Consider the following 25,611-nt stretch of genomic DNA (forward strand, 5'->3'; position numbering starts at 1 on the left):
TGCTACTGACACTGAAGCCCATTCTGCTGCCTCCTCTGTGCAGGCCTCGTGGGTTTCCACTTTTTCCATGCTGATCTCGTACATTGTGAGCTCCGCATAGAGAAAGTGCTACTCTTGCACGTTCCCAAAGATTACATGTGCCAATCACTAAAAAGTAATTTATTTATTTTTTTTACCTTTGCTGTCTGATCTTAGTTTTCTAATTGGTTGGTCACAGGCTTTTATTTTCCACCTTCCCTTTCTTATTTTTTTTGCCAATTCCTTTTATATTGTCTTTTTTTCTGTTTCTTTTCTCTCCATCTTCTTCCCTCAAACACACAGTCAGGTTCTCATTCTCACATTTATTTATTTATTTATTTTTAATTTTTATATACCGGAATTCCTGTATACAATACAAATCAATCCGGTTTACAAGTAACGAAAAGGTTGCCCTAGTCTGGGAGGTTAGACCGGGGTTTTTTTTTTACATGGAACATTGAACAATAACAATCAGCCATTGAACCTTATTACAACTATTTAACCTTATTACAATGAACATTGAAAGTAATAATAATTATATTTAACAAATTTAACAATTAACAAAACCTTAACCGTGTAATGAATAGTATGTGTGAGTTCATCTTTTTACAAGGAATTTTAGTATCGAATATGGTCTGCAAAAAGCGGCTATATAAAGGTGAATAACATGCATTTCTCTCTCTCACACACACAGGCTCTCACTGTCACATGCTGTCTGACTCTCACACACACAGGCTCTCTCTCACTCCCATTTGCACAAATACTTGCTCAAGCACAGGCTCTCACTGTCACATGCTGTCTCTCTTTCACACACAGAGGCTCTCACATGCTGTCTCTGCAAACATTCAGGTCCTCACTCTCACACACAATCTCTCAACTCATCTCATACACGTGCACACACACACCCTCTACAGACCCTCAGCCTCTCTCTCACCTCTGGGCCTCCTCTTCACGGGCCGCTGCAGAGCCCATCCTGGCCTGATCTTATTGGGCCACGGCGGCCCTGCTACCGGGACTCTTCCTCTTCTTGGGCCACTGCGACTTGGGATTCGCGGTGGCCAGTAAGCGCTGCTCCTCTTCTGCACGTGCTGATGCTCCTCCTCCTTCCTGCCTGCGCGGCTCTGGCAAAGTTTACTTCCGGGGCCGCGCAGGTAGGAAGGAGGAGCATCAGTGCGTTTAAATGCGATCTTTTTCTTCAGGCCGTGGTGACGTGAGCCTCACCACGGCCCTGCCTATCTGCCTGTCGCTGCGCCGCATGAGCGTGGGGGTGGTGTGGAGGGGTCCGGAGGGTGGGGGATACTAAAAAACTAATTTTAAAAGGTCGACGCAGCTGATAAAAAAAAAAGGCTCGGCACAGCCGATTAAAAAAAAAAAAAAAAAATTCCCGATAGTCCAGGAAACGCTGCGCGTGTCAGCCAAAACATCTTGGCGTGTCATAGGTTAGCCATCACTGCACTAGGGACATGCTATTGTCCCTAGCACCTCTTTATTAGTATGACCCCCTCATTTAAATACAGAATCATTTGCCCAGGAGAGGTGGCTGGGCATGCGTTGGGAGAGCAGGCGCTTAACACAGATCGCCTGCTCTCCCACAATTCCTACTGTATTGGCCTGAATGAGCAGAAACATACAGCAGGTCCCTGCAGTGGCACAACATGCTACCTAGGAGGCGCTCTTACCAGGAAGCTTAAGAATCCCCTGGGCTCTGGCCCCAGGCATCCCCAATCAGTGGGGTTTTCTGGATATGCATATTCACTATGGCCATCCTGAAAACCTGCTGGGCAGGGGATCAGAAAACAGTCACCTAAGGACCCAGCACAAAGCACAGGGGGAAAATGCAGATCACCTTAGGTGAAATCTGATAAGATATACAGTATCTGAAGAATTGTAGTTGCACAGGTCCTAAAAACCACTCCTGTTCACTGCAGGAAATTCAAGCCACGGTCAAAAGATGCAACATTTCAAAACTGTGCAAACCAAAGGTGACTGCTGAGGGAGTGGGAGAAGGTGTTGTCTCTATTTGCCCAGTCATTAAATCTGCTCCAGAGAAATGAATATAGCACAGGAAGCCTTAGGAGGAGAGCCGAGAAGAGTTTAAACAAAAAGGCCAGACTGGACTCACTGCACAAGAAGTAAAAGAACGTAGATTACAGGACGCACACGTCTGTAGCCTGCACTTGTGCATGTGCGTGGATCTGATAAAAAAAAACCAAAAAAATCACCTGACGTGTTCTGAAAACGTGGGTTGGATAGGACGCCATCTGGGAAGCTCTTTCCTTCATAGAGTAGCCACAACCTTGCCAGCCCCATCTTATGGCTGTGTTAAAACAAGGAAGTGGGAATCCCTGTCAGGTCTCACTCTGAACACTCGCCATCCGCTCATCCAGAAACTGCCAGGAGTGCAGGCAACAAGTGGACAAGTCACGAGCATGGGCACAGGTCGCTCTCTTACCTCCTTCACCTAGGAAGCCGAGGCTTCCAGTTACCTGCAACACAGCGGACTCGTGCGCTGCACTTAACCTGTGCACCTCGCTTCTGCTTGAGGGGCGAGCAGTTATTTAAAATGCCAGCACACACTAAAAACCCGGATGCTCAATAAGGCCCGTGAAGGCAGCGCTCTCGCCGTTGGATTGCACAGCACTTCAGGTATGTAGTATAAGCAGGCGCTCTAGGCACCTTCTTCTTTGCACCGCCCACCCCCGGTCGCAGCCCCGGCTTCAGGGGCGGGACCAGATGCCACCGCCCACCCAAATTTAAATAAACCCACCCGCCCAATACTCACGTAAACCCATGGTGCAGCAGGGACCCGGGAGCGATCTGCCGCTCCCGGGCCATCGGCTGCCACTAACCAAAATGGCGCCGGTGGCCTTTAGCCCCTACCATGTGACAGGAGCTACCGGTGCCATTGGCCGGCCCATGTCACATGGTAGGGCAATGGCTGACCGACGCCATTTGAAAAAAAAAAAACCAAAAACCCAACCCCGGCAGATCGCTTGCTGGACCACCAGGGGTTTTCGTGAGTTATTGTTTTCGGTTTTTTGGGGGGGGGGCGGGCGGGCAGGCAGGGTGAGGCGGGGGCTGGCAGAATTTTGAAGGGGCACTTTTAGCCCCTTGAAAATTCTGCCGCCTCATCTGCTCGCGAGCGACGTCAGCGGCGCCCCCTAATGGTTGGCGCCCTAGGCCTAGGCCTAGCTCGCTTAGTGCTTCCACCGGTCCTGTTCTATTTTTTCAAGGTAGATCAGGATTTGGACAAATTATTCTCTTCTCCGGTGCCCAGCTGTCTCCTCATTTCCCTCAGCCGTCGCCTATCATCGCCAACAATGGGGGGGAGGGGGGTTGGCAACCTAAGGAGGCACCTAATCTGCCTTTTTCAAGAAAGGAGGGGGAGGCAGGGGCTCAGAATTCTGCTTCCTGGTGGCCACCTCACCCTGCCTCTTTGGCTCGTGAGTGGCAGTGGGGATGTCCCCTAATGGTTGGCACTCTGTGCCCAGGCCTAGCTCGCCTAGGTCTTCCCAGAGCCTTCATCATGATTGCTGCTGGGCCCCCTGCTATTATATAATGCATATCATTTTACCTGTTCATTTCCAGGTCACATTGAGGCTAAGCCCAGCCAGCACCTGGCATGTGGCTGTGCAGGCAACCTGTGTATGCATCATTAGTGCTGACATGTGCGCTGCAGCAGCAAGTTCCACACTGCAGGATGTTCTCCACGAGTTGTGCAACTTGGGCCAGCCAAAGACGACCAGGAAAGAAGAGAAACCTCTCCGAAAAGAAACTGGTAAATCCTGAGCTAAACCTAGGTTCTAGTTGCCATAAACTTGAAAAGCTACCAGTACAATTTCTGCATGAAAATCTGAGGCACTGGCTGTGTGCTTCTCTCCCCCTCTCTCCCCCTCTCTTGTAATCTGAGTGTTTTTAGCCCATCCATGTTGTCAGCAAAAGGCAATCTGGAAATGCATGACTTCATAGTTCTCAGTGCATTTCTGGCTCTAAGAGAGACTGCTGCATTGCTACAGATAGTCACAGAGTGGCTCCTGTGGATATATTTAGAGTTCCCTGTACGTACCAGGATCAGTCCAGGACACCTGGGTTGTGACTCCGCACCAGTAGATGGAGACAGACTAAAACTTGTGGGCGGAGCCATATATGCCCCTGTGCCAGTCACAGCCCCTCAGTCTTACTCTGTCTCCAGTAGATGGTGCAGGTCCGGTCACAGCCCTGCCTGCCCTGGTTCTGGTACTCCGTCAGGGTCGGTTCTCTTTTTTTATTCCTTTAGGCCAGTTAGGCTACGTTACTTGGGTAATTTTCCAAATTGTCCCTTAGGTCCCTTTCGCCCTGCCTCCCAGGGGGGTTGTGAGGTTCTGAGGGGACCACCCCCCCCTGGTTGAGGCCGCTGCTAGGGTCGAGGACCCAGCTGGCCTAGTAGCAGCGTCAGGGGTGACACCGGGGAGCCCGGTTCACTCACCCCTGCTGGATTAGGGCTCCAGGACCGTGGACAGCGACAGGCTTTTTTTGTTAAAAAAAAAAAAAAAAAAAGTCACGGCTACGCGTTAGATTTTGCTCGCATTCCAGTGGACAAGTTCCTTGTGTCACCCTGCAAGGCTCCCGAGAAGAAAGTGGCGGTGCTAGACACCATCCGCCGCTTAGAGGACTTGGGAGCCATCTCCCCCGTTCCTGTCAGCCAACAAGGAAAGGGCCGTTACTCCATTTACTTCATCGTTCCAAAGAAGGACGGCACGTCCCGACCAATTCTGGATCTCAAAGGGGTGAACCGATGCCTACGCGTTCCTCGCTTCAAAATGGAGACCATCCGGTCCGTCATCGCCGCGGTCCGGCCAGGCGAGTTCCTGGCCTCCCTGGACCTCACGGAAGCGTATCTTCACATAGGTATCCAGCCGTCATTCCAACGCTTCCTCAGATTCTGCATTCTGGGTCGGCATTACCAGTTTCGGGCGCTCCCCTTTGGGCTCGCAACGGCCCCTCGTATTTTCACGAAGGTGATGGTCGTGGTGGCGGCTCAACTGCGCCGAGAAGGTCTCCATGTCCATCCGTACCTGGACGACTGGTTGATTCGGGCGAAATCCGAGGATCAGTGTCGGATGGCGGTGGCCAGGGTCCTCCATCTGTTGCAGTCCCTGGGATGGGTGGTCAACTTCAGCAAGAGTCATCTGACACCAACGCAGACCCTGGAATATCTGGGAGCTCTTTTCGACACAAAGCAGGGCAAGGTGTTTCTTTCCCTCGAACGGATGGTCAAATTGCAAACTCAGGTACAACGCTTGTTGTCTCTCCGCCAACCACGAGTCTGCGACTACCTTACGGTCCTAGGGTCTATGGCTTCCACGCTGGCGCTGGTGCCATGGGCGTTCGCTCATCTGCGACCCTTACAGTCATCCTTGCTTTCCCGCTGGAAGCCGGTCTCGGAGGATTTCCACTTACCACTTCCTCTAGCGGGACACGCGAGATCCAGCCTGCGTTGGTGGCTGGACCCCAGTCACCTTTCCGCCGGAGTCTCCCTCCTGGTGCCCAGTTGGACAGTGGTGACCACGGATGCCAGCCTCTCCGGTTGGGGAGCGGTCTGCCTAGGGAGCTCAGTTCAAGGCCTATGGTCGGTGTCGCAAGCCCAGTGGTCTATCAATCGCCTAGAGACCAGAGCGGTCCGTCTGGCCCTGCAGGCTTTTCTACCATTGCTGAGAGGAAAGGCGGTCCGAGTGTTGTCGGACAATGCGACCACCGTGGCATACATCAACCGGCAGGGGGGGACCCGGAGCCCCCAGGTGGCGGAGGAAGCTCAGCGCTTGATGGCCTGGTCGGAGCTACATCTCAGCAACCTCGCAGCGTCTCACATTGCGGGAGTCGACAACGTGCAGGCGGACTATCTCAGCCGTCATCGTCTAGATCCCGGAGAGTGGGAGCTGGGGGACGAAGCTTTTCTTCTCATTTGCGAAATGTGGGGAGTGCCCCACATGGATCTGATGGCCACGTGGCACAACGCGAAGGCCCCGCGATTTTACAGTCGACGTCGAGAGCGGGGGGCAGAGGGCGTCGATGCGCTGGTGCTTCCCTGGCCGACGGATGTGCTGCTCTACGTGTTTCCCCCATGGCCGATGATCGGCAAGATTCTACGGCGCATAGAGTTGCATCCGGCCAACGTGATCTTGGTGGCACCGGAGTGGCCTCGCCGGCCGTGGTTCGCAGACCTCGTACAACTGGCAGTGGCGGCACCCCTTCGGTTCCAGGGAATGGCGGCCCTACTCCATCAGGGCCCCGTCTGTTTGGAGGATGCGGATCACTTCTGTCTCGCGGCATGGCTTTTGAGAGGAATCGACTGAAGAGAAAAGGTTATTCAGATGCGGTGGTGGCCACGCTACTGCGTTCCAGGAAGCAGTCGACGTCTTTGGCTTACGTCCGTGTCTGGGTTGTCTTTGAGGACTGGTGCGTGCAGCGCGGGGTGGACCCCACTTCGGCTTCCGTCGCTGAGGTTCTGGCGTTCCTCCAGGCGGGTCTGGCCAAAGGTCTGGCGTGCAGTTCCCTACGGGTCCAAGTGGCGGCGCTGGGGTGTTTGCGAGGTAAGTCTCTGGCGATTCACCCGGATATTGCTCGTTTCCTTCGGGGTGCTAAACACCTTCGCCCCCCCTTACGTCTGCCTTGTCCGGCTTGGAACCTCAATTGGGTTCTCTCCGCTCTATGCATGGCGCTGTTTGAGCCCTTGAAACGCGCGACTCTTAAGGATCTCACTTTAAAAACGGCATTCTTAGTGGCGATTGCCTCGGCACGGCGTGTTTCCGAGTTACAGGCCCTGTCCTGTAGGGAACCTTTCTTGCGTATCTCTGAATCGGGGGTTTCCTTACGGACGGTCCCTTCCTTTCTACCGAAAGTGGTCTCGTCTTTTCACGTTAATCAATCGGTGGAGTTGCCCGCTTTTGCGTGCGGAGACTCCTCTGCTACTGAAGAGAGGGAGTTACGGAAGCTTGACGTGCGGAGATCCCTTCTCCGATATCTGGAGGTCACTAATCCGTTTCGGGTCACAGATCATCTGTTTGTACTGTTCTCTGGACCAAAGAAAGGAGCTACAGCGTCCCGCACAACGATTGCTCGTTGGCTCAAGGAGGCCATTGGTTCGGCTTACTTGGTCCGGGGCAAACCTCTTCCCGTGGGGCTGCGGGCTCACTCGACTCGTTCTCAAGCAGCGTCTTGGGCGGAAGCTTCTCAGGTGTCGCCTCAAGAGATTTGTAGGGCGGCCACCTGGAAGTCGTTGCATACTTTTATCCGGCATTACCGGCTGGATGTCCGGGCTACCGATTCTGGGGGTTTTGGAGAGAGGGTACTCCGAGCGGGACTCTCTGCTTCCCACCCTCAGTAGGTTGCTCTGGTACATCCCAGGTGTCCTGGACTGATCCTGGTACGTACAGGGAAAGGAAAATTAGTTTCTTACCTGATAATTTTCGTTCCTGTAGTACCAAGGATCAGTCCAGGATCCCGCCCGCAGTGCTGCGCTGAAGTAATGGAGAGTCCGCTCTGTGTTTTTTGATTTGCTCTGTTCCGCTTGTTCGCTCTCTCGGTTGGAGAGTCCGTTTCCAGAAGGGGTGTTTCTTTCCCCGTTAGTTAGCGGTATCTAGTTTGGTTTACTTCTCTGGTTGTGTTCTACTTTGACATTCCGTAAGACTGAGGGGCTGTGACTGGCACAGGGGCATATATGGCTCCGCCCACAAGTTTTAGTCTGTCTCCATCTACTGGTGCGGAGTCACAACCCAGGTGTCCTGGACTGATCCTTGGTACTACAGGAACGAAAATTATCAGGTAAGAAACTAATTTTCCTTTTTATGTTTCTAAAAGCTCTTGCTGCTTCCGCCATTCAGAGACTTTGCTATCCTGATCAGAAACTCATGAAGGCATCACGCTGATGCAGGGAGGGCTTGAATACAGCACAGACAGCTGTAGAGTCTCATGCAGGAATACATAAAAAGCACAAACACAGCACTAACAGCTGAAAAGTGAGCACAAAAGTGTGGTAGGACCATAATAAAAGGTGCAGACCTTTCATTTGTAAAAGAGTAAACATATAAATCCACCAAAGAACGTTCCTTCTCCACAGCAGGCCCTGTCCTCTGGAACAGACTACCGACTGACCTAAGGCTGGAACCCTGCCTTCTTACCTTTCGAAGAAAACTTAAGTCGTGGCTTTTCCTCCAAGCCTTCCCCTAAGTCAAAATGTCACGTCAGACTCAGCCCAAGGAATGGGATGTTTACTAATCTCTTAACCCGTCATATATTATTTATATGTTGTTAATTCCGCTCTGTCTACTTCCTGGCTACTATAGCCCCCAAGTTCTATCCCCTTGTTATATGTAACTTTGCTTGTTTCGGCCTTCTTGTTTGGTTACACTTGTTAATCCTCTAAGTTCCATGTAAACCGGCCTGATGTGAATTCCATTCATGAAGTCCGGTATAGAAATATATTAAATAAATAAATATAAACAATAATATGTAATGGACAAAAAAAGAAAGGAAGCTTATGAATAAGACTCCATGAGGAAGCAAGACAGCCAAGAAACAGGCAAGTTGGTGCACTGAGAGATAACATAACATAATTCGATCCACGGGGCTCCAGCGGTGAACTTGGCCTGCGCGATCGGCGCTGAAGCCCGTCGGGGTAAGGCCTCCTGTTCCGCTCCCCCCGATCGGGCTCCCTCGCCGATCGCCGGCCCTTCTCTCCAGCGGCTTACTTACCTGAAAGGCCGCGATCCTCCGCCTCCAGCCGGCCTTGATCGGAGCCGCGAACCCTCGCCTCCAGCCGGCCTCAACCCGGACCACGAGCCCACGCTGCCAGTAGGCCCCGAGCCGAGCCGCGAGCCTTCGCCCCGAACCGCCCACAAAAAACGTCGCGGCGGTGACGTCACAGGTGCGACCGGCGGGGTATTTAAACCGCCGCTCTCCTCTTCATCCTCCTTTCGATCCACGGGGCTCCAGCGGTGAACTTGGCCTGCGCGATCGGCGCTGAAGCCCGTCGGGGTAAGGCCTCCTGTTCCGCTCCCCCCGATCGGGCTCCCTCGCCAATCGCCGGCCCTTCTCTCCAGCGGCTTACTTACCTGAAAGGCCGCGATCCTCCGCCTCCAGCCGGCCTTGATCGGAGCCGCGAACCCTCGCCTCCAGCCGGCCTCGACCCGGACCACGAGCCCACGCTGCCAGTAGGCCCCGAGCCGAGCCGCGAGCCTTCGCCCCGAACCGCCCACAAAAAACGTCGCGGCGGTGACGTCACAGGTGCGACCGGCGGGGTATTTAAACCGCCGCTCTCCTCTTCATCCTCCTTTCGATCCACGGGGCTCCAGCGGTGAACTTGGCCTGCGCGATCGGCGCTGAAGCCCGTCGGGGTAAGGCCTCCTGTTCCGCTCCCTCGCCGATCGCCGGCCCTTCTCTCCAGCGGCTTACTTACCTGAAAGGCCGCGATCCTCCGCCTCCAGCCGGCCTTGATCGGAGCCGCGAACCCTCGCCTCCAGCCGGCCTCGACCCGGACCACAAGCCCACGCTGCCAGTAGGCCCCGAGCCGAGCCGCGAGCCTTCGCCCCGAACCGCCCACAAAAAACGTCGCGGCGGTGACGTCACAGGTGCGACCGGCGGGGTATTTAAACCGCCGCTCTCCTCTTCATCCTCCTTTCGATCCACGGGGCTCCAGCGGTGAACTTGGCCTGCGCGATCGGCGCTGAAGCCCGTCGGGGTAAGGCCTCCTGTTCCGCTCCCCCCGATCGGGCTCCCTCGCCGATCGCCGGCCCTTCTCTCCAGCGGCTTACTTACCTGAAAGGCCGCGATCCTCCGCCTCCAGCCGGCCTTGATCGGAGCCGCGAACCCTCGCCTCCAGCCGGCCTCGACCCGGACCACGAGCCCACGCTGCCAGTAGGCCCCGAGCCGAGTCGCGAGCCTTCGCCCCGAACCGCCCACAAAAAACGTCGCGGCGGTGACGTCACAGGTGCGACCGGCGGGGTATTTAAACCACCGCTCTCCCTGGCGTCGCGCGCCGGGCGTCGCGCGCACGAAGGAGCGCGACAAAGGGGCCTACCCCTTTGTTTCGCCCCTTCGTTTCGACCCTCGCGTCCCCGAGCAGTTTTCACACCAATACCACACTAGAGCTCAACCAGCATCCAACATGCTCACGTCCTTCCAGCTCTCTTCCGCCAAGCAACCATCCAGCGCCCATACAGCGCCCTCTAAGTAATCAACCATCCTGCACCCTCTCAGCAAGTACCCAGCAAGCATCCAGTCTGCGCACTCATCAGCAAGCACTCAGCAAGCAACCAGTCTGCGCACTCATCAGCAAGCACTCAGCAAGCAACCAGTCTGCGCACTCATCAGCAAGCACTCAGCAAGCATCCAGTCTGCGCACTCATCAGCAAGCACTCAGCAAGCAACCAGTCTGCGCACTCATCAGCAAGCACTCAGCAAGCATCCAGTCTGCGCACTCATCAGCAAGCACTCAGCAAGCAACCAGTCTGCGCCCTTTAGTCTGCGCCCTCTCAGCAAGCACTCAGCAAGCATCCAGTCTGCGCACTCATCAGCAAGCACTCAGCAAGCAACCAGTCTGCGCCCTTTAGTCTGCGCCCTCTCAGCAAGCACTCAGCAAGCATCCAGTCTGCGCCCTCTCAGCAAGCATCCAGTCTGCGCCCACTCAGCAAGCAACCAGTCTGCACCCTTTCAGCAAGCAACCAGTCTGCGCCCTTTAGTCTGCGCCCTCTCAGCAAGCACTCAGCAAGCATCCAGTCTGCGCCCTCTCAGCAAGCATCCAGTCTGCGCCCTCTCAGCAAGCACTCAGCAACCAACCAGTCTGCGCCCATTCAGCAAGCAACCTTCCAGCGTTCTTCCAGAGCACTAACCAACCAATTATTTATCTCCTAATCCCAGCCTATCCTCCCATCTGCCTTCCGCCTACACTCTGCGCCAGCCAGCTAACCATCCACAATGTCTCTTGCTCTTCCAATACCAACTCTACAATACCGCCTCCTACCTAAAAGAACATCTACCAGACGAGCCCTTCACAATAACTTAAAAACCCTCACCCCAATCTTGATTACACCAATCACCCAGCTTCTAGGCCTCTCCCTCTTCTCACTCTCTCTTTTCAATGCACAATCTCTAACGAAGAAATCCCTAATTTTCAATGATTATCTCACCGACGCCAAGCCAGATATCTGTGCAGTTACCGAAACATGGCTTAAGCCCTCAGATACAGCTTTAATAAACCAACTACCTACACAAACCTATGATTTCTTTTCACTCCCGAGACTGAAAAAAAGAGGAGGTGGTATCCTTCTGGCTACCAAAAAAAGCCTCAACTTCTCCCAACATCCTTTCAGCTCTAACTCTAAACTGGAAGTCGGCTTCTTCACCTCACAACATCTTCAAATCCTTCTTGTCTATGCCCCCCCGGGACTCTTAGAATCCAATGTCTCCCCCATCCTTGAAATCACCACCATGCTCATTAACCTGGATACTCCAGCAATCATTTTAGGAGATTTCAATCTGCACATAGACAATCCCTCACCATCTAACAGCTGTGTAACACTCATCACAGCCCTGTCTGCTATGGGATTCCAACAACTAGTCAACGAACCCACACACAAAGCGGGTCACACTCTGGACTTGATTTTCGTCAACAAGGGCATTACGACTACATCCAATCTGAAGAACAAAAAGGTTCCATGGTCAGACCACACTCTCATCTCTACTTCATTCACGCTGAAAAAATCCAACACTCCCTACATCCCCTCTCCTTCATTCCACTACAAGAGGCGATGCTCACCAGAAGACCTTAACAACCAATTGGTCTCACAGCTCCCCCTATTAGACCTCACCGACCCGAACACTGCCATTCGCTCCTGGAACAACATAACAGAAAACATAGCCAACAAGCTCTGTCCTTCAACTACAAAAAAATCTCACACCAATGCATCCAACAGACAACCTTGGTTCACTAATGAACTCAGAAAACTAAAACAAAGTTTAAGAAAAAAAGAAGCGACTTGGCGCAAAACCCCTTGTGACATCACCATCTTTTCATACAAATCCACACTATACCAGTACAAATCCCTCACTTCAAAATCAAAAAAAGACTATTTTGCTTCTAAGATTCACAGCCTGGTCTTTGACGCCAAAGCCCTCTTCGCTTATGTCTCCAGCCTCACTCAAACCATTCCGCGAGAAATCCCCGGCAACATGGCACAACCCAAAGCGGAAGAACTCGCTCAGTTTTTCCAAGATAAAATCACCAATCTCCTAACACAACTGCCTCCCAATACAGCCGACCTCCAGACATATCAACAACCTGCCCACAAAAACGTCAGCTTAAACACCTTTGAACCCGTCTCTTCCACGGAAATACAAACCATCCTGAGAAGAATGAAACCTTCGTCTCATCCTGCAGACCACATCCCCCTCCAAACTACTTCTATCTGTTCCAGACACAATAGCCACCTCATTGAAAAATATCATCAACTGCTCTCTAGCCCAAGGAACCTTCCCAGATGATCTCAAAATGGCCTCAATCTCACCGCTCCTAAAGAAACCTAACCTAGACCCGAAGGACCCTAACAATTTCCGCCCCATAGCTAACCTCCCATTCATCGCCAAGATCATGGAAAAACTAGTGAACTCCCAACTCTCAGATTTCATCGAAGACAACAATCTTCTCTTCACACCACAACACGGCTTCCGAAAAAATCGAGGCACAGAATCCCTCCTCACCTCGCTGACAGACCATATATTACTGGGCCTCGACAAAGGAAACTCTTTCCTATTGATCTTGTTAGACCTATCCGCAGCGTTCGACACTGTCAACCACGCCATCCTCCTAAACCAGTTGTCGTCCATAGGAATCTGCGGCACCGTCCTATCTTGGTTCAAAACCTTTCTCAATAACAGAGGTTACAAAGTTAAACTCCAAAACAAGGAATCCTCAAGATTTGACTCAGCCATAGGAGTCCCACAAGGTTCTTCATTATTTCCGACTCTATTCAATATTTACCTGCTTCCTCTCTGCCAACTTCTCACTGACCTCAATCTAAAGTACTTCCTATACGCAGATGATATTCAAATCATCATCCCCATCAAAGACTCATACTCTAAAACTCTTGACTACTGGGAATCATGCCACCAAAAAATCAAACATCTACTCAACAGCCTTCACCTCATCTTAAATTCCTCCAAGACAGAAATCCTACTCATCTCTCCTGAGAACAATACACCTAACATTGCTCTTCCTACCAACCTACATACCACACAAGTTAGAGACTTAGGAGTGTTATTGGATAACCGGCTAAACTTCAAGGCACACATCAACAAAACAACCAAAGACTGCTTCTTTAAACTCCAGGTTTTGAAAAGGATAAGACCTCTCTTCCATGCTCAAGACTTCAGAACGATCATCCAGGCAGTCATTTTTTCAAAACTAGACTATTGCAATTCCCTATTGCTAGGTCTGCCTTCTTCCTATTCCAAACCATTACAGATGGTGCAAAATTCAGCAGCCCGACTACTAACAGGCACAAGAAAAGAGACCACATATCACCCATCCTGAAAGAGCTACATTGGCTACCCGTATACTTCCGTATCATGTACAAAGCCATATGTATCATTTTCAAAACTATACATCAATGCACTTCCCTCGATCTTCAATTCCCTCTCCAAGTATACAACTCGACAAGACCTACCAGAGATGTTTATAGAGGCACACTCCAAGTTCCCCCTGCGAAAACGACTAGACACATTACCCTAAGAGATCGCGCCACTTCCACAGCTGGCCCCCTTCTGTGGAATTCCTTGCCCACAGATCTCAGACTAGAACCCTGCCTCCTAACTTTTAGGAAAAGACTTAAGACTTGGTTATTCAAGCAAGCTTTCCCAGACACAATTTAATGACACAATCCAAGGACACAATCCAAGGACTCCTCTAAAACATTCAGCCATTAATCATGCCATTTGCACATAACTTGTAATTTGACTTGTATATCGTTTAACCAGTTTATTCTTTCCTATTTCTTCCTCTTCACCAAGTTTTGCTACCCTTGTTAATTGTAACTGTACCTTCGGTCACCTCAGTTCTAGTTTGATGTATTTAATGCACTCCCGTTTCATGTAAACCAGCAAGATATGTTCTCATGATTGCCGGTATATAAAAACCTTAAATAAATAAAATAAATAAATAAAAATAATTCAAAATATAACTACACAATGCAAGGTTGCACATTAGGAGTCCAATTCAGGAAAAGTTCTAGGCATCATCAATGATAATACATTGAAATTTCCTGTTCAGTGAGCAGCAGCAGCCAAGAAAGCAAATAGAAAGCTCGGGATTATTAGGAAAGGAATGGAGAATAAAACAGAGGATATCATAATGCATCTGTATCGCTCCATGGTGCGACCTCATCTTGAGTATTGTGTGCAGTTCTGGTCACTGCATCTCAAAAAAGATATAGCAGAATTGAAAAGGAACAGAGAAGGGCGACTGAAATGATAAAAGGGATGGAACAATTCCACTATGAAAAAAGACTAAAGAGGTTAGGACTCTTCATTTTGGAGAAGAGACAACTGAGGGGAGATATGATAGAGGTCTATAAAATAATAAGTAGAGTATCAAGTAAACATTAATTCCCTGTACGTACCCAGATCATTCCAGACTTCTGGGTTTATGCATCCATGCCAACAGATGGAGACAGAGAAAGTTTAACTGACACTGCTCAATAAGCAGTGGTGCCACCTGCAGTTCTGTCTCCAGCAGATGGTGGCTGGTGCATTCACCTGCAGTTTCTGGTGATTTTCGGTCTTTTTTTCTTTTCCATTTATTTTTCTCAGGAGTATTTCTCCCAGGGGTTGGGTTAAGGTGAACAAGCTGGACGTTGGTGACCTTTTTGTACGCTTGCTCTGGCTCCCATCCATGAGGTGCAAATCTGGTGGTCCAGATCCCTCCCTTCAGGAGGCTGCCTAGTTGGCTTTTCAGCTCGGGGCAGCTGCTTTTTGTTTTTAGGGCTCTTTCTCCCCTAGCTTTCAGGCTGAGCTGAAGCTGGACAGCTCCCCTTGGCCTTAGGAGAGCAGAGGCCCTGTTATCTTTGTAAATTTTTAAAAAAAACAAAAAAAAAGTTTCAGCAGGAAGCAGCAGCAGCTGGGCGGTAAGTCTCTCCCAGCTCTACGGGCGGCGTTTTCGCAATCGGGGTGGCGTTTTTCGGGGGACTGTGTTTCGTGGTTAACCGGGTGCTATGGTTGGGCTTGCCGCGCGTGTGGCGTGGTTCCTGACTGCCTCAGCCGTCTCTCTCTCTGCTCGGTGTGTGTTTCAGGTTGTGAGGGGCCTTCTCTTTCCCCTCCCCCTGCAAAACACCGGTGCGTTGGGCCTCCTTCCGCTGCCCATATGGTTGCTATTGGGGACGGGGTTTCCCGTGTTGGGCCTTCGTCCTTGGCCAGCGCGGGAACAGCAGCCATTTTAGGTTCCCCGGAAGAGTTGGCAGTGCTTTTGGGGGGTGGGGTGGCTGGAGGACTCCCCGCCCCCCCCTCCTCCCCGTGGCTTTCCCCAATGCACCCGGGCCCTGTAGGGGGGGCAGGGGTGCCTGGATGAGGCGCTGCCGGTAGATTTAGCTTGGTCGGGGGGGGGGGGGCACAGGGCCTATGGGGTCTGCTCCCCACGGTTTCTCCTCAGAATTTATTTTACTGCTCCACTGTCAGACTAAGGGTCAGACTAAGGGTCCATCAAGCCCAACATCCTGTTTCCAACAGAGGCCAAACCAGGCCACAAGAACCTGGCAATTACCCAAACACCAAGACGATCCCAAGCTACTGATGCCAGTAATAATGGAGGCTTTTCCCTAAGTCAACTTTATTAATAGCAGTTAATGGACTTCTCCTCCAAGAACTTATCCAAACCTTTTTTGAACCCAGCTACACTAATTGCACTAACCACATCCTCTGGCAACAAATTCCAGAGCTTTATTGTGCGTTGAGTGAAAAAGAATTTTCTCCGATTAGTCTTAAATGTGCTACTTGCTAAGTTCATGGAATGCTCCCTAGTCCTTCTATTATTCGAAAGTGTAAATAACCGAGTCACATCTACTCGTTCAAGACCTCTCATGATCTTAAAAACCTTTATCATATCCCACCTCAGCTGTCTCTTCTCCAAGCTGAACAGCCCTAACCTCTTCAGCCTTTCCTCATAGAGGAGCTGTTCCATCCCCTTTATCATTTTGGTTGCCCTTCTCTGTACCTTCTTCATCGCAACTATATCTTTTTTGAGATGCGGTGATCAAAATTGCGCACCGTGCTCAAGGTGCGGTCTCACCATGGAGTGATACAGAGGTATTAATACATTTTCCGTTTTATTAACCATTCCCTTCCTAATAATTCCTAACATTCTTTGACTGCTGCAGCACACTGAGCCGACAATTTTAAAGTATTATCCACTATGATGCCTAGATCTTTTTCCTGGGTGGTAGCTCCTTTTTAGATATTGGGGCAAAATATATTTTAGATGTTACAGGAATTTTTTCAGCTGACATTAATAACACGTCCATTAAATATTTCTTTAATTGTTCTTTAGGAGATATCGCTTTTATACAAGGAAAATTTAATATTTTTAAGTTTAAATAGCGTGTCCTGTTTTCAATATTTTCAATTTTTCTTCTCATTAACTTATCTGAACAAATCAAATTAGTTTGGACATCATAAACAGAGTTTAGCTGATCTGATACTTCTTTATAAGCCTTATAAGCCAGTTTGAGTTTTATTATTAAGACAAATCTATTTTTTATACATGAATATTCACAAAAAAAGGAAAAAGAACAATAAAATGTTTTTTTGATGCTAATAAATTGATTTTGGAGGTTTTTTTAGACCTGTGATTGATCTACCCATTTATATGCTTATATGTTCTACATAGGTTCTGAGGTCTTTTTCCTCCTGGACCAATTATTCTTTAATATCTGCTGGTATATTTAATTTTTGCTTTAGTATCTATATGGAAGCTTTTTGTGATTTTTATTACTACCTCGTTGTCTTACATCTGAGTGTGGAAGGTTTTTGAGGCTTGGTGTGTGGCCAAAGGTGTTGCTGCTTTGCGGGCTTCAGTGTCCCCGGTTTTATCCTTCCTGCAAAATGGCTTGGCCTAATGGTCCACCTGACTCCCTCGCAGGCTTTTTAATTTGAATGTCCCTGAAAAAGATTTTATTATGAGTTTTTGCTTCTTTTCAAATTCTCTCTTTGCCTTCCTTATCAGTGCTTTGCCTCTGACTTGCCAGTGCTAATGCTGTTTCCTGTTTTTCTTCATTCAGATCCCTTTTCCATTTCTTGAAAGATGTTCTTTTAGCTATTATAGCCTTTCTCACCTCACCTTTTAACCATGCCGGTAGTCGTTTAGCCTTCCTTCTGCCTTTTCTAATGCGTAGAATATATCTGGTCTGGGCTTCCAAGATGGTATTTAACCGTGACCATGCCTGAGGTAAACTCTTAACCTTTGCACCTGCTCCTTTCAGGTTTAACTAAGCACTTTCCTCATTTTATCATAGTCGCCCTTAATGAAGTGGCGGTTGATTTCTTTAGAGTTTAATGTGACAGCCTGGAAACCAATCTCGCCTCTCTCTTGCCCAGACTCGATACTTTGTGGACCAGCGCAGAGTTTCTGTATTCGGAGGAAAGGGAGGCCGAGGCGCCAGCTGTTTCCACAGTGAGCCCAGGAAGGAGTTTGGAGGACCTGACGGTGGTGATGGGGGTAATGGGGGACATGTGATTTTAAAAGGTAAAAAGATGGGGGTAGAAGGGATTTGAATCCAGGGGCCAATGTCCTGCACAAGTTCCTTGTTACAAGACAGAACCTCTTATCAATTGTTTAGAAAAACACCTGTGCTTTTTTTTTCCCCCTATATAATAATTTCTGTGGTGAACATTTGTGCTTTTTCTCATTGCTAATGTAGTTGTATGGCTCTAATTGCAGTAAGAAAAAGCCATGCCTTTTGCCATTTACAGGATCCTTTTGCCTTCTGTCCTCCAGTTCTGTGAATGAGAGACAGACTGCTGTTGGCATTTTGCTAGTGTCTTCAGGAAGCTGCACGAGTTGGCATTTCTTAAACTTAGACCCGTGTTATATGTGATTCACTAATCCTGTTCTGTCATGCACTTCTGTTAATGCATATTCCCTGTATGTACCCAGATCAGTCCAGACTCCTGGGTTTTGCCTCCACTCCAGCAGATGGAGACAGAGACATTTTTACAGCCAATGGCATATAACCTGGTGTAGTCTCTCAGTAGTTCTCTGTGTCCAGCAGATGGAGGAGGTACAAAACCTACAGTTCTGAACCTCAAAAAAAAAAAAGAGACGAAGTCAGAGAATTGTCAGTGTGGTGATAGAAGATCCCCTCCCAGGAGGTTGTCTGGTCCTGGTGGGACCATCTCTTCTGGTCGTAGGGTTGGGGACCCTTATCTGCTCTTGGTGACCTAGTGCAGGTGACCCAGTGGAGGTGAAAACTGATGATTTAGTTCCCTGACCTCCAGGAATCTGAGAAGGATCCCTTTGCCACTCTTCAGCTATGCTTCTCTGTGTTTTCTTTTTCTGTAGCTGTTTGTAGCTTTTTCTTTTTCTTATAAAGTTTAAAAAAAAAAAAGAAATACAGACAGGTAGGGCTCATCGGCGATCGGGTTTTGTGTTTCTTCTTTCAGCCGGGCTGTGAGGCATCTCAGAGATTAGTTTGGTTTTTTTTCTCTGTTCCTTCTCCCGCGTTGCTTCCTCAGCCCGTGTTGTCACCACTGCAGATCGGCATGTTTCATGAGCTCCGCTGTACCGTCTGTGGGTCGGCCTCTCCACACTTGTTGCTTGCAGGCCGCTGTGTCCGATGCCTCACCGCCAGTGAGGGCATATTGGGGGGGGGGGGGCCCGTGGCAGCATCTCCCTGGCTACGCAGGTCGAGAGGATCAAAAGCTGCTCAGAGTGAGGTTGTGGTTTCGTTCCCACTCAGCATGGGAACGGCGGCCATTTTAGGGACATTTGCGCCTGAGGCACCGATCGCAACAGGGGGAGGGGATTCTCTCTCCCCCCCCCCCCCCCCCGCGCTTTTCCCAACCAATTTAAGCCCCGATGAGGCCCAGGGCACCCGCGGGGGCAGTCTGAGGAGGAATCTGATCCTCTGGATGAGGATGAAGATTCTTTTTTTTCCCCCTTTTGGCCTGAGTTTGTGCTCTTAATGCACAACGTCTTCCTAGGCCGCGAGGGCGGCCCTGTCGTAAGCACCGGGCCACTGATAGAAACATATAGAAACATAGAAATGACGGCAGAAGAAGACCAAACGGCCCATCCAGTCTGCCCAGCAAGCTTCCCACATTTTTTCTCTCATACTTTTCTGTTTCTCTTAGCTCTTGGTTCTATTTCCCTTCCACCCCCACCCTTGAAATATCTAGCTTGATTAGTTAGGGGTAGTAGGGGTAGTAACCACCGCAATAAGCAAGCTACACCCATGCTTATTTGTTTTACCCATACTATGTTATACAGTCCTTATTGGTTGTTTTTCTTCTCTCCTGCCGTTGTAGCAGAGAGCCATGCTGATCCTCCGAGGGTGAAGAGATCTAAGCTCTCCAAGGCCATGGGGTCCCACGAGGGTTTGACGATTCCAGGTGCTTCCAAAAGCAGGGAATTTGTAGGGGGTCTCCTCCGATGCGTGTGAAGGGGAAGTGCCACCGGATGTTGGCACCTCAGACACTGATCCTGAATGGGGTCCGCAGGATCCATCCAGCGAAGCAGAGTCTGTCCCTGCCGTAGAGAGCGACTATCCCAAGGTGTTTCGCCTGTTTCACAAGGAGGAGCTGGGTCCCTTGATTTCACATGTCTTGGCGGAATTAAGCATAGGGGCTCTCCATGTGGATTCTGACTGGGAGGAGGTGGACCAGGTCACGGCAAGCCTGCGGGATCCAGCCAAGACATTTCCTTTTCCCAAGGCGGTGCAGCAGTTGGTGATCCAGGAGTGTGATACTCCAGAAACGGGCCTGAAGGTGAGCAGAGCTATGGACAAGCTATACCCACTGCCTGAGGACACTTTGGAGTTGCTTTGGGTCCAAGTTTGCATCCAAAGGTGGATTCCTCCGGTGGTTACAAAGAGGACGACCATCCCGGTGGTGGGGGTCGCTGCTCTAAAGGATGTGCAGGATAAGAAGCTGGAATTGCATCTTAAACAGATTTTTGAGGTGTCTGCATTGGGCATTCGGGCGGCTGGCTGCAGCAGTTTTATTCTTCGGGCTTCTCTGAGATGGGTGCAGCAGTTACAAGAATGGGCGGACATGTCACCTGCAGCGTCTCAGCAGGCACAGCGTCTGGAAGCTGTGGTTACTTACAGGGCTGACGCCCTTTATGACCTCATTCATACTTCATCCTGTTCGATGGTTTCCGTGGCTTACACCAGGAGGCTTCTTTGGTTGTGGAACTGGTCTGCAGATGTTTCCTCTAAGGCTCAGCTTGGGGCATTGCCGTTCAAGGGCAAGTTTCTGTTTGGTGAGGACTTGGACTTGCTGATCAAGCTGCTGGGAGAGAATAAAATCCACAAATTGCCGGAGGACAATACCAAGGGCTCTAAGGGTCCCTTTCGGTCTCGCTCCCGTTTTCAGGGGCAAAGGCGATTTCAGGCAGAGCAGAGCTCCGGCGACTGGTCAGTGGCAGGCCTCAGGAAAGTTGCAAACCTGGACTCAGTCCTTTCAGGCCCCCAGGTCGGGTAGGGATGGCTCCATCCAGGGTTCTGGTGGAGCTAAGCCCTCTCAATGAAGCGAGGCTGGTCCACCCCGGTGATAGGGGGTCATCTTTCTCAGTTTTATGAGGAGTGGGCCAGGATCACATTGGACCGGTGGATTCTAAACGTGATAGAACACGGTTACGCTTTAGAGTTTGCTCGTCCACTGCGAAGCCTCTTCATGGTCTCTGCATGTGCCACCGTGAAAAAGCAGCGAGTCATGCTTCAGACTCTCAGCTGCATCAGCTGGGGGCCATAGTTCGGGTTCCTCCACAGGAGCAAAGAATAGGTCGTTACTCCATATATTTTGTGATGCCGAAAAAGGATGGGCGTTTCATCCCAGGAGAATTTCTGGCATCTCTGGACCTGATGGAGGCATATCTGGACTATCAGAGGTATCTCTGGTTCATGGTACTAGGGGGCATTTTTAATTTTGCGCCCTTCTGTTCGGATTGGTAGCAGTTCCCCGGACCTTCACCAAGGTGATGATGATGGTGGTGGCAGCGGCCCTCAGGAAGAAGGGCGTGCTTGTTCACCCATACCTGGACGACTGGCTGATTCGAGCAAAGTCGGAAGGCCAGAGCAAACAGGCGGTGGAGACAGTGATGTGCCGCTTGCAGTCGTTGGGCTGGATAGTTAACTTATCCAAGATCCAGCTGCTCCCCGTCCAAGTACTGGAATTTCTGCGAGCACATTTCAATACCCGAGCAGGCAAGGTGTTTCTCATGGAGCAGTGCATGCTCAAGTTGCAGGCCGCTTTACCCAGAGTTTGGGACTACTTACAGGTTCTCTGCTCCATGGCGCCTACCTTGGATCTCATTCCCTGGGCATTTGCTCATATGAGTCGTCTGCAACAGGCTGTACTGTCTTGCTGGGATCAAGTGTCAGAACAGTTCCATCTCAGTCTACCACTTACCAAATCAGCAAGGTCCAGTCTGTTTTGGTGGCTTTCTTGCCGCCACTTGAGCCATGGAGTGGACTTGGAAATTCCTCAGTGGATGGTGGTGACTACCATTGCCAGCCTCTCCAGTTGGGGAGCAGTCTGCCAGTCCCAGGCAGTCCAAGGTCAATGGACATATCAGGAAGTGTCATAGTCCATCAATCGGCTCGAGATGAGAGCGGTGCGGTTAGCACTCCAGGCGTTTTTACCTCTATTGCACAACCGTCCGGTCAGGATCCTTTCCGACAAAGCAACGATAGTGGCCTACATCAACCGCGAAGGGGGACCAAGAGTTGAGCAGTGGCTCAGGAGGTGGAGATGCTAATGTATTGGGCAGAGCAACATCTGTCTTGGATAGCAGCCTCTTACATTGCAGGGGTCTGACGATGTACAGGCAGACTTTCTCAGCCGCTGGCAGGTGAATCCGGGAGAATGGGAGCTTTCGGAGCAAGCGATCTGTCTCATTACTGGCAGATGGCAACTCAGCAGAATGCCAAGGCTCCTCGATTCTTCAGTCGCAGGAGAGAGTGAGGAGCGGAAGGGGTCGATGCCCTGGTTCTTCCTTGACCAATCGACATTCTATTCAACGTATTTCTGCTGTGGCCTCTGGTGGGCGAGATACTCAGGAGAATAGAGGTACATCCAGGCAAGATAATCCTGGTGGCTCTAGAGTGGCCTCAGAGACCTTGGTTCTCCAATTTGGTCAATCTGGAGCTGGATGGTCCTTTGAGGCTGGGTCATCTTCCGAACCTGCTTTTTCAGGGACCCATATTTTTCGATCTGGCAGATTTCTTTTGTCTAGCGGCTTGGTTTTTGAGAGGTGGCGACTAAGAAAGAAGGAATACCCTGAGGATGTTATTACTACTCTACTGCAGGCTTGAAAGTCTTCTACTTCCCTGGCGTATGTCAGGGAGTGAAGGATTTTCAAAGCTTGTTGTGCTGATCAGAAGATCGATCCGAGGCAAGCATTAGTGGCCCAGATCCTGGCCTTTCTGCAGAAAGGGTTGACAAAGGGTTTGTCTTTCAGCTCCCTCAGAGTTCAGGTGGCGGCTCTGGGCTATTGAGACTATATTCATGGGAAGCTTCTGGCATCGCATCCGGATGTGGTGCGGTTTTCTCAGGGGGGGTGAAGCATTTGCGGCCTCCTTCTAGGTCTGTGTGTCCCTCTTTGAGTCTTAATTTGGTTCTCAAAGGCATGTATGCGGCACCGTTTGAGCCTCTCAAAAGGGCTACTCTAAAGGATCTTACGTTGAAGGTGGTTTTCTTGGTGGCCATTTGCTCCGCCAGAAGGGTCTCTGAACTTCAAGCCTTGTCCTGCAGGGAGCCTTTCTTGCGGATCTCAGATTCAGGGGTCTCTTTGAGGACGGTTCCATCTTTTCTTCCTAAGGTGGTTTCGGTGTTCCACTTAAGTCAATTGGTGGAACTTCCGGTTTTCTTAATCTGGAACCTGCTATGCATGCTAAGGATCTCAGGCGTTTGGATGTCTGACGTGCTTTGTTATGGTACTTGGAGGTTACTAATAGTTTCAGATTGTTGGATCACTTTTTTGTACTGTGGAGTGGTGCTAAAAAGGGTCAGAAGGCCTCGAAAGACATGATTGTTCGATTTATTTATAACTATCTAATTTTTACGTTCTAATGTTCAGACACCCTGTTTAATGTAACGCCTTAACCGTGACTGTTTTGTTTAATGGAAACCGATCTGATTTGATATTCGTATCGAATGTCGGTATATAAAAATTCTAAATAAATAAATGATTGCACGTTAATTGAAGGGGGTCATTGGTCCCGCTTACATTTGTTGCAGTTGTCCTGTCCCAGAGGGGTTAAGGGTCATTCAACCCGGTCCCAGGCGGAGTGACAGCTGATCTCACCACAACTTGGAAATCGTTGCATACCTTAGTCAGACACTATAGATTGGACGTTCAGGCACCGGAAATTGCCAGTTTCGGAATTCTCACAGTCCCACCCAGGTTAGGGAAGATTTGGTACATCCTAGGAGTCTGGACTGATCCGGGGACGTACAGGGAAAGGAAAATTGTTTTTTACCTGCTAATTTTTGTTCCTGTGGTACCACAGATCAGTCCAGAAAAAAAAAGGGGGGGGGATTTACTGTGGAGAGTCTGTTCGATCTGCCTTTTTGTCGCTTGTCCTCATTGTCTGAAGAATGGCACAGGTTTCCTTTTCTCCATGAGATTTTCAGTTAGTTTTTGAATATATCTGGGTTTTTTTTCCCTCTGCTTGTTCAAGAGGTTTAATGTCTCTGAAATTTGTTAGGCTTGTTTCTTACTGTATCTGCTTGGGTACCTAGTAATACTGAGGGATTGCAGGTGCTACACCAGGTTTTATGCCACTGGATTTAAAAAATTGCTCTGTCTCCATCTGCTGGAGGGGAGGCAAAGCCCAGGAGTCTGGACTGATCTGTGGTACTAAGGAACGAAAATTAGCAGGTAAGAACCGATTTTCCTTTCACTCCAAACTTGCCACTGCTGTGCTCACAGTGGAAAGAGATCACAGAGTGAGCATCAGACTAATCTTGGAGTAAGTAAAACTCACGCCTGCATTAGTTATTCCAGGAGTAAGTAATTCTGCAGTAAATGATTGTGAATGGACTTTTGCAGTCCACTCCAGGATTAAGCTGGAACAATTAAAAACACTGGCCCACATTTAATTCTGGAGTAGCTCCCCAGGTGAATGGACCAGGGAGTGAAGCCAGATTAATCAAGGGGGTAGTTAATCCAGGCATAGAAACCTTTATATTTGGGACAGTATAATATGGCAGAGATCTCCAAACTGCTCAGAGCATGGCTGAAGCAAGCAAAGCTGAAGTTGAAAAAACTCTTAATTATTTTTAAATCCCTGGGAATGGTTTTAAAGAGAGCTTATTTCCATTTCAGTGGATGGCCAGGTAAAGTCGCTTTCTCTGGTGCAGCCGGTGTATCGGGGGATAGATGGCGTACCTGGAAGCAGCAAAAACTGCTTTGGGTGCAATGGGGAGAATCTGTACATAAAGGTAAGCCCCTGCTGGCACTTTCCTGCAGCATCGACAGCTCCTGGATTCTTAGCTGTGCATTTTTCTATTTGCAAGGTCCCTTTGGGCACTCTGGTGAAAGAGAATGGGAACGTGGTGGCTGATCTCAGCCAGCCTGGGGACGAGTACGTCGCAGCCTTAGGGGGAGACGGAGGCAAAGGGAACCGCTTCTTTCTAACCAATGAGAACCGGGCACCAGTAACAGCCACAATGGGACAGGAGGGCCAGGAGAGGACCCTGCAGCTGGAATTGAAGACCATGGCGCACGCAGGGATGGTGAGCTGCATGGCATGTCGTTTGGTTACCTGTTTCTCTCCAGTGGTCAGAAAGCAAGAATCTATGATCATTGCACACCCAGAAAGTAGCCAAGGAGCGGAACGTTAGCTTCAGGATCTCTGGTTAAATGCTAGACTAGAGGTTACCAAACCTGTCCTGGAGGACTCCCGGCCAGTCAGGTTTTCAGGATATCCACAGAGAATATGCATGAGAGAAAATTTGCATGCCCTGCCTCCATAGCATGCAAATTTTATCTCATGCATATTTATTGTGGATATCCTGAAAACCGGACTGGCTGGAGGTCCTCCAGGACGGATTTGGGAACCGAGAGACTGGCCAAACTTTGACCCTGCAGTCGTTGTCATGCAGGAACCGGGGCGTAGCCTGGGTAGTTTCAGGCATGCTGTTCAATTTTGCATTATGGTCCAAAGATTGATCCCTGGAACTCCAACAGTGAGTGGGAGCTGCAGATTGTGAAGTTAGCTTTTATTGTGGTGTGTGAGGACTGTATGACGCCTGAATGAAGTTATTTCTGTGTGATGTAATGCTTGGAGCCCAAGTCTCCTTCCCATCATTCACTGTGTGACCTCGAGCAAGTCCTAATGCTCAGGCAGATTG

The 25,611-nt window shown here is 49.9% G+C and overlaps 1 protein-coding gene across 5 annotated transcripts in view; it reads left to right on the top strand.

The window, feature by feature from the left end:
* The first annotated feature begins 2,976 nt into the window (after positions 1–2,976).
* Positions 2,977–25,611, top strand: part of MTG2 (mitochondrial ribosome associated GTPase 2) — a 29,604-nt gene continuing 6,969 nt past the window's right edge. Inside the window, exons 1-5 of one of the 5 annotated variants that reach the window (XM_029611768.1) lie at positions 2,977–3,034; positions 3,607–3,796; positions 17,632–17,779; positions 24,584–24,699; positions 24,775–24,993. In XM_029611768.1, coding sequence (XP_029467628.1) covers positions 3,641–3,796; positions 17,632–17,779; positions 24,584–24,699; positions 24,775–24,993 — 639 coding nt within the window. In that variant the 5' untranslated portion in view covers positions 2,977–3,034; positions 3,607–3,640. Of the gene's footprint in view, positions 3,035–3,107; positions 3,252–3,606; positions 3,797–17,631; positions 17,780–24,583; positions 24,994–25,611 lie in introns of those variants that run through there. The other 4 variants (XM_029611763.1, XM_029611769.1, XM_029611764.1 and 1 more) reach the window with 4 other exon arrangements.

The sequence above is a fragment of the Rhinatrema bivittatum genome, chromosome 8, assembly GCF_901001135.1.
Source record: "Rhinatrema bivittatum chromosome 8, aRhiBiv1.1, whole genome shotgun sequence".
Taxonomy (NCBI): Eukaryota; Metazoa; Chordata; class Amphibia; order Gymnophiona; family Rhinatrematidae; genus Rhinatrema; species Rhinatrema bivittatum.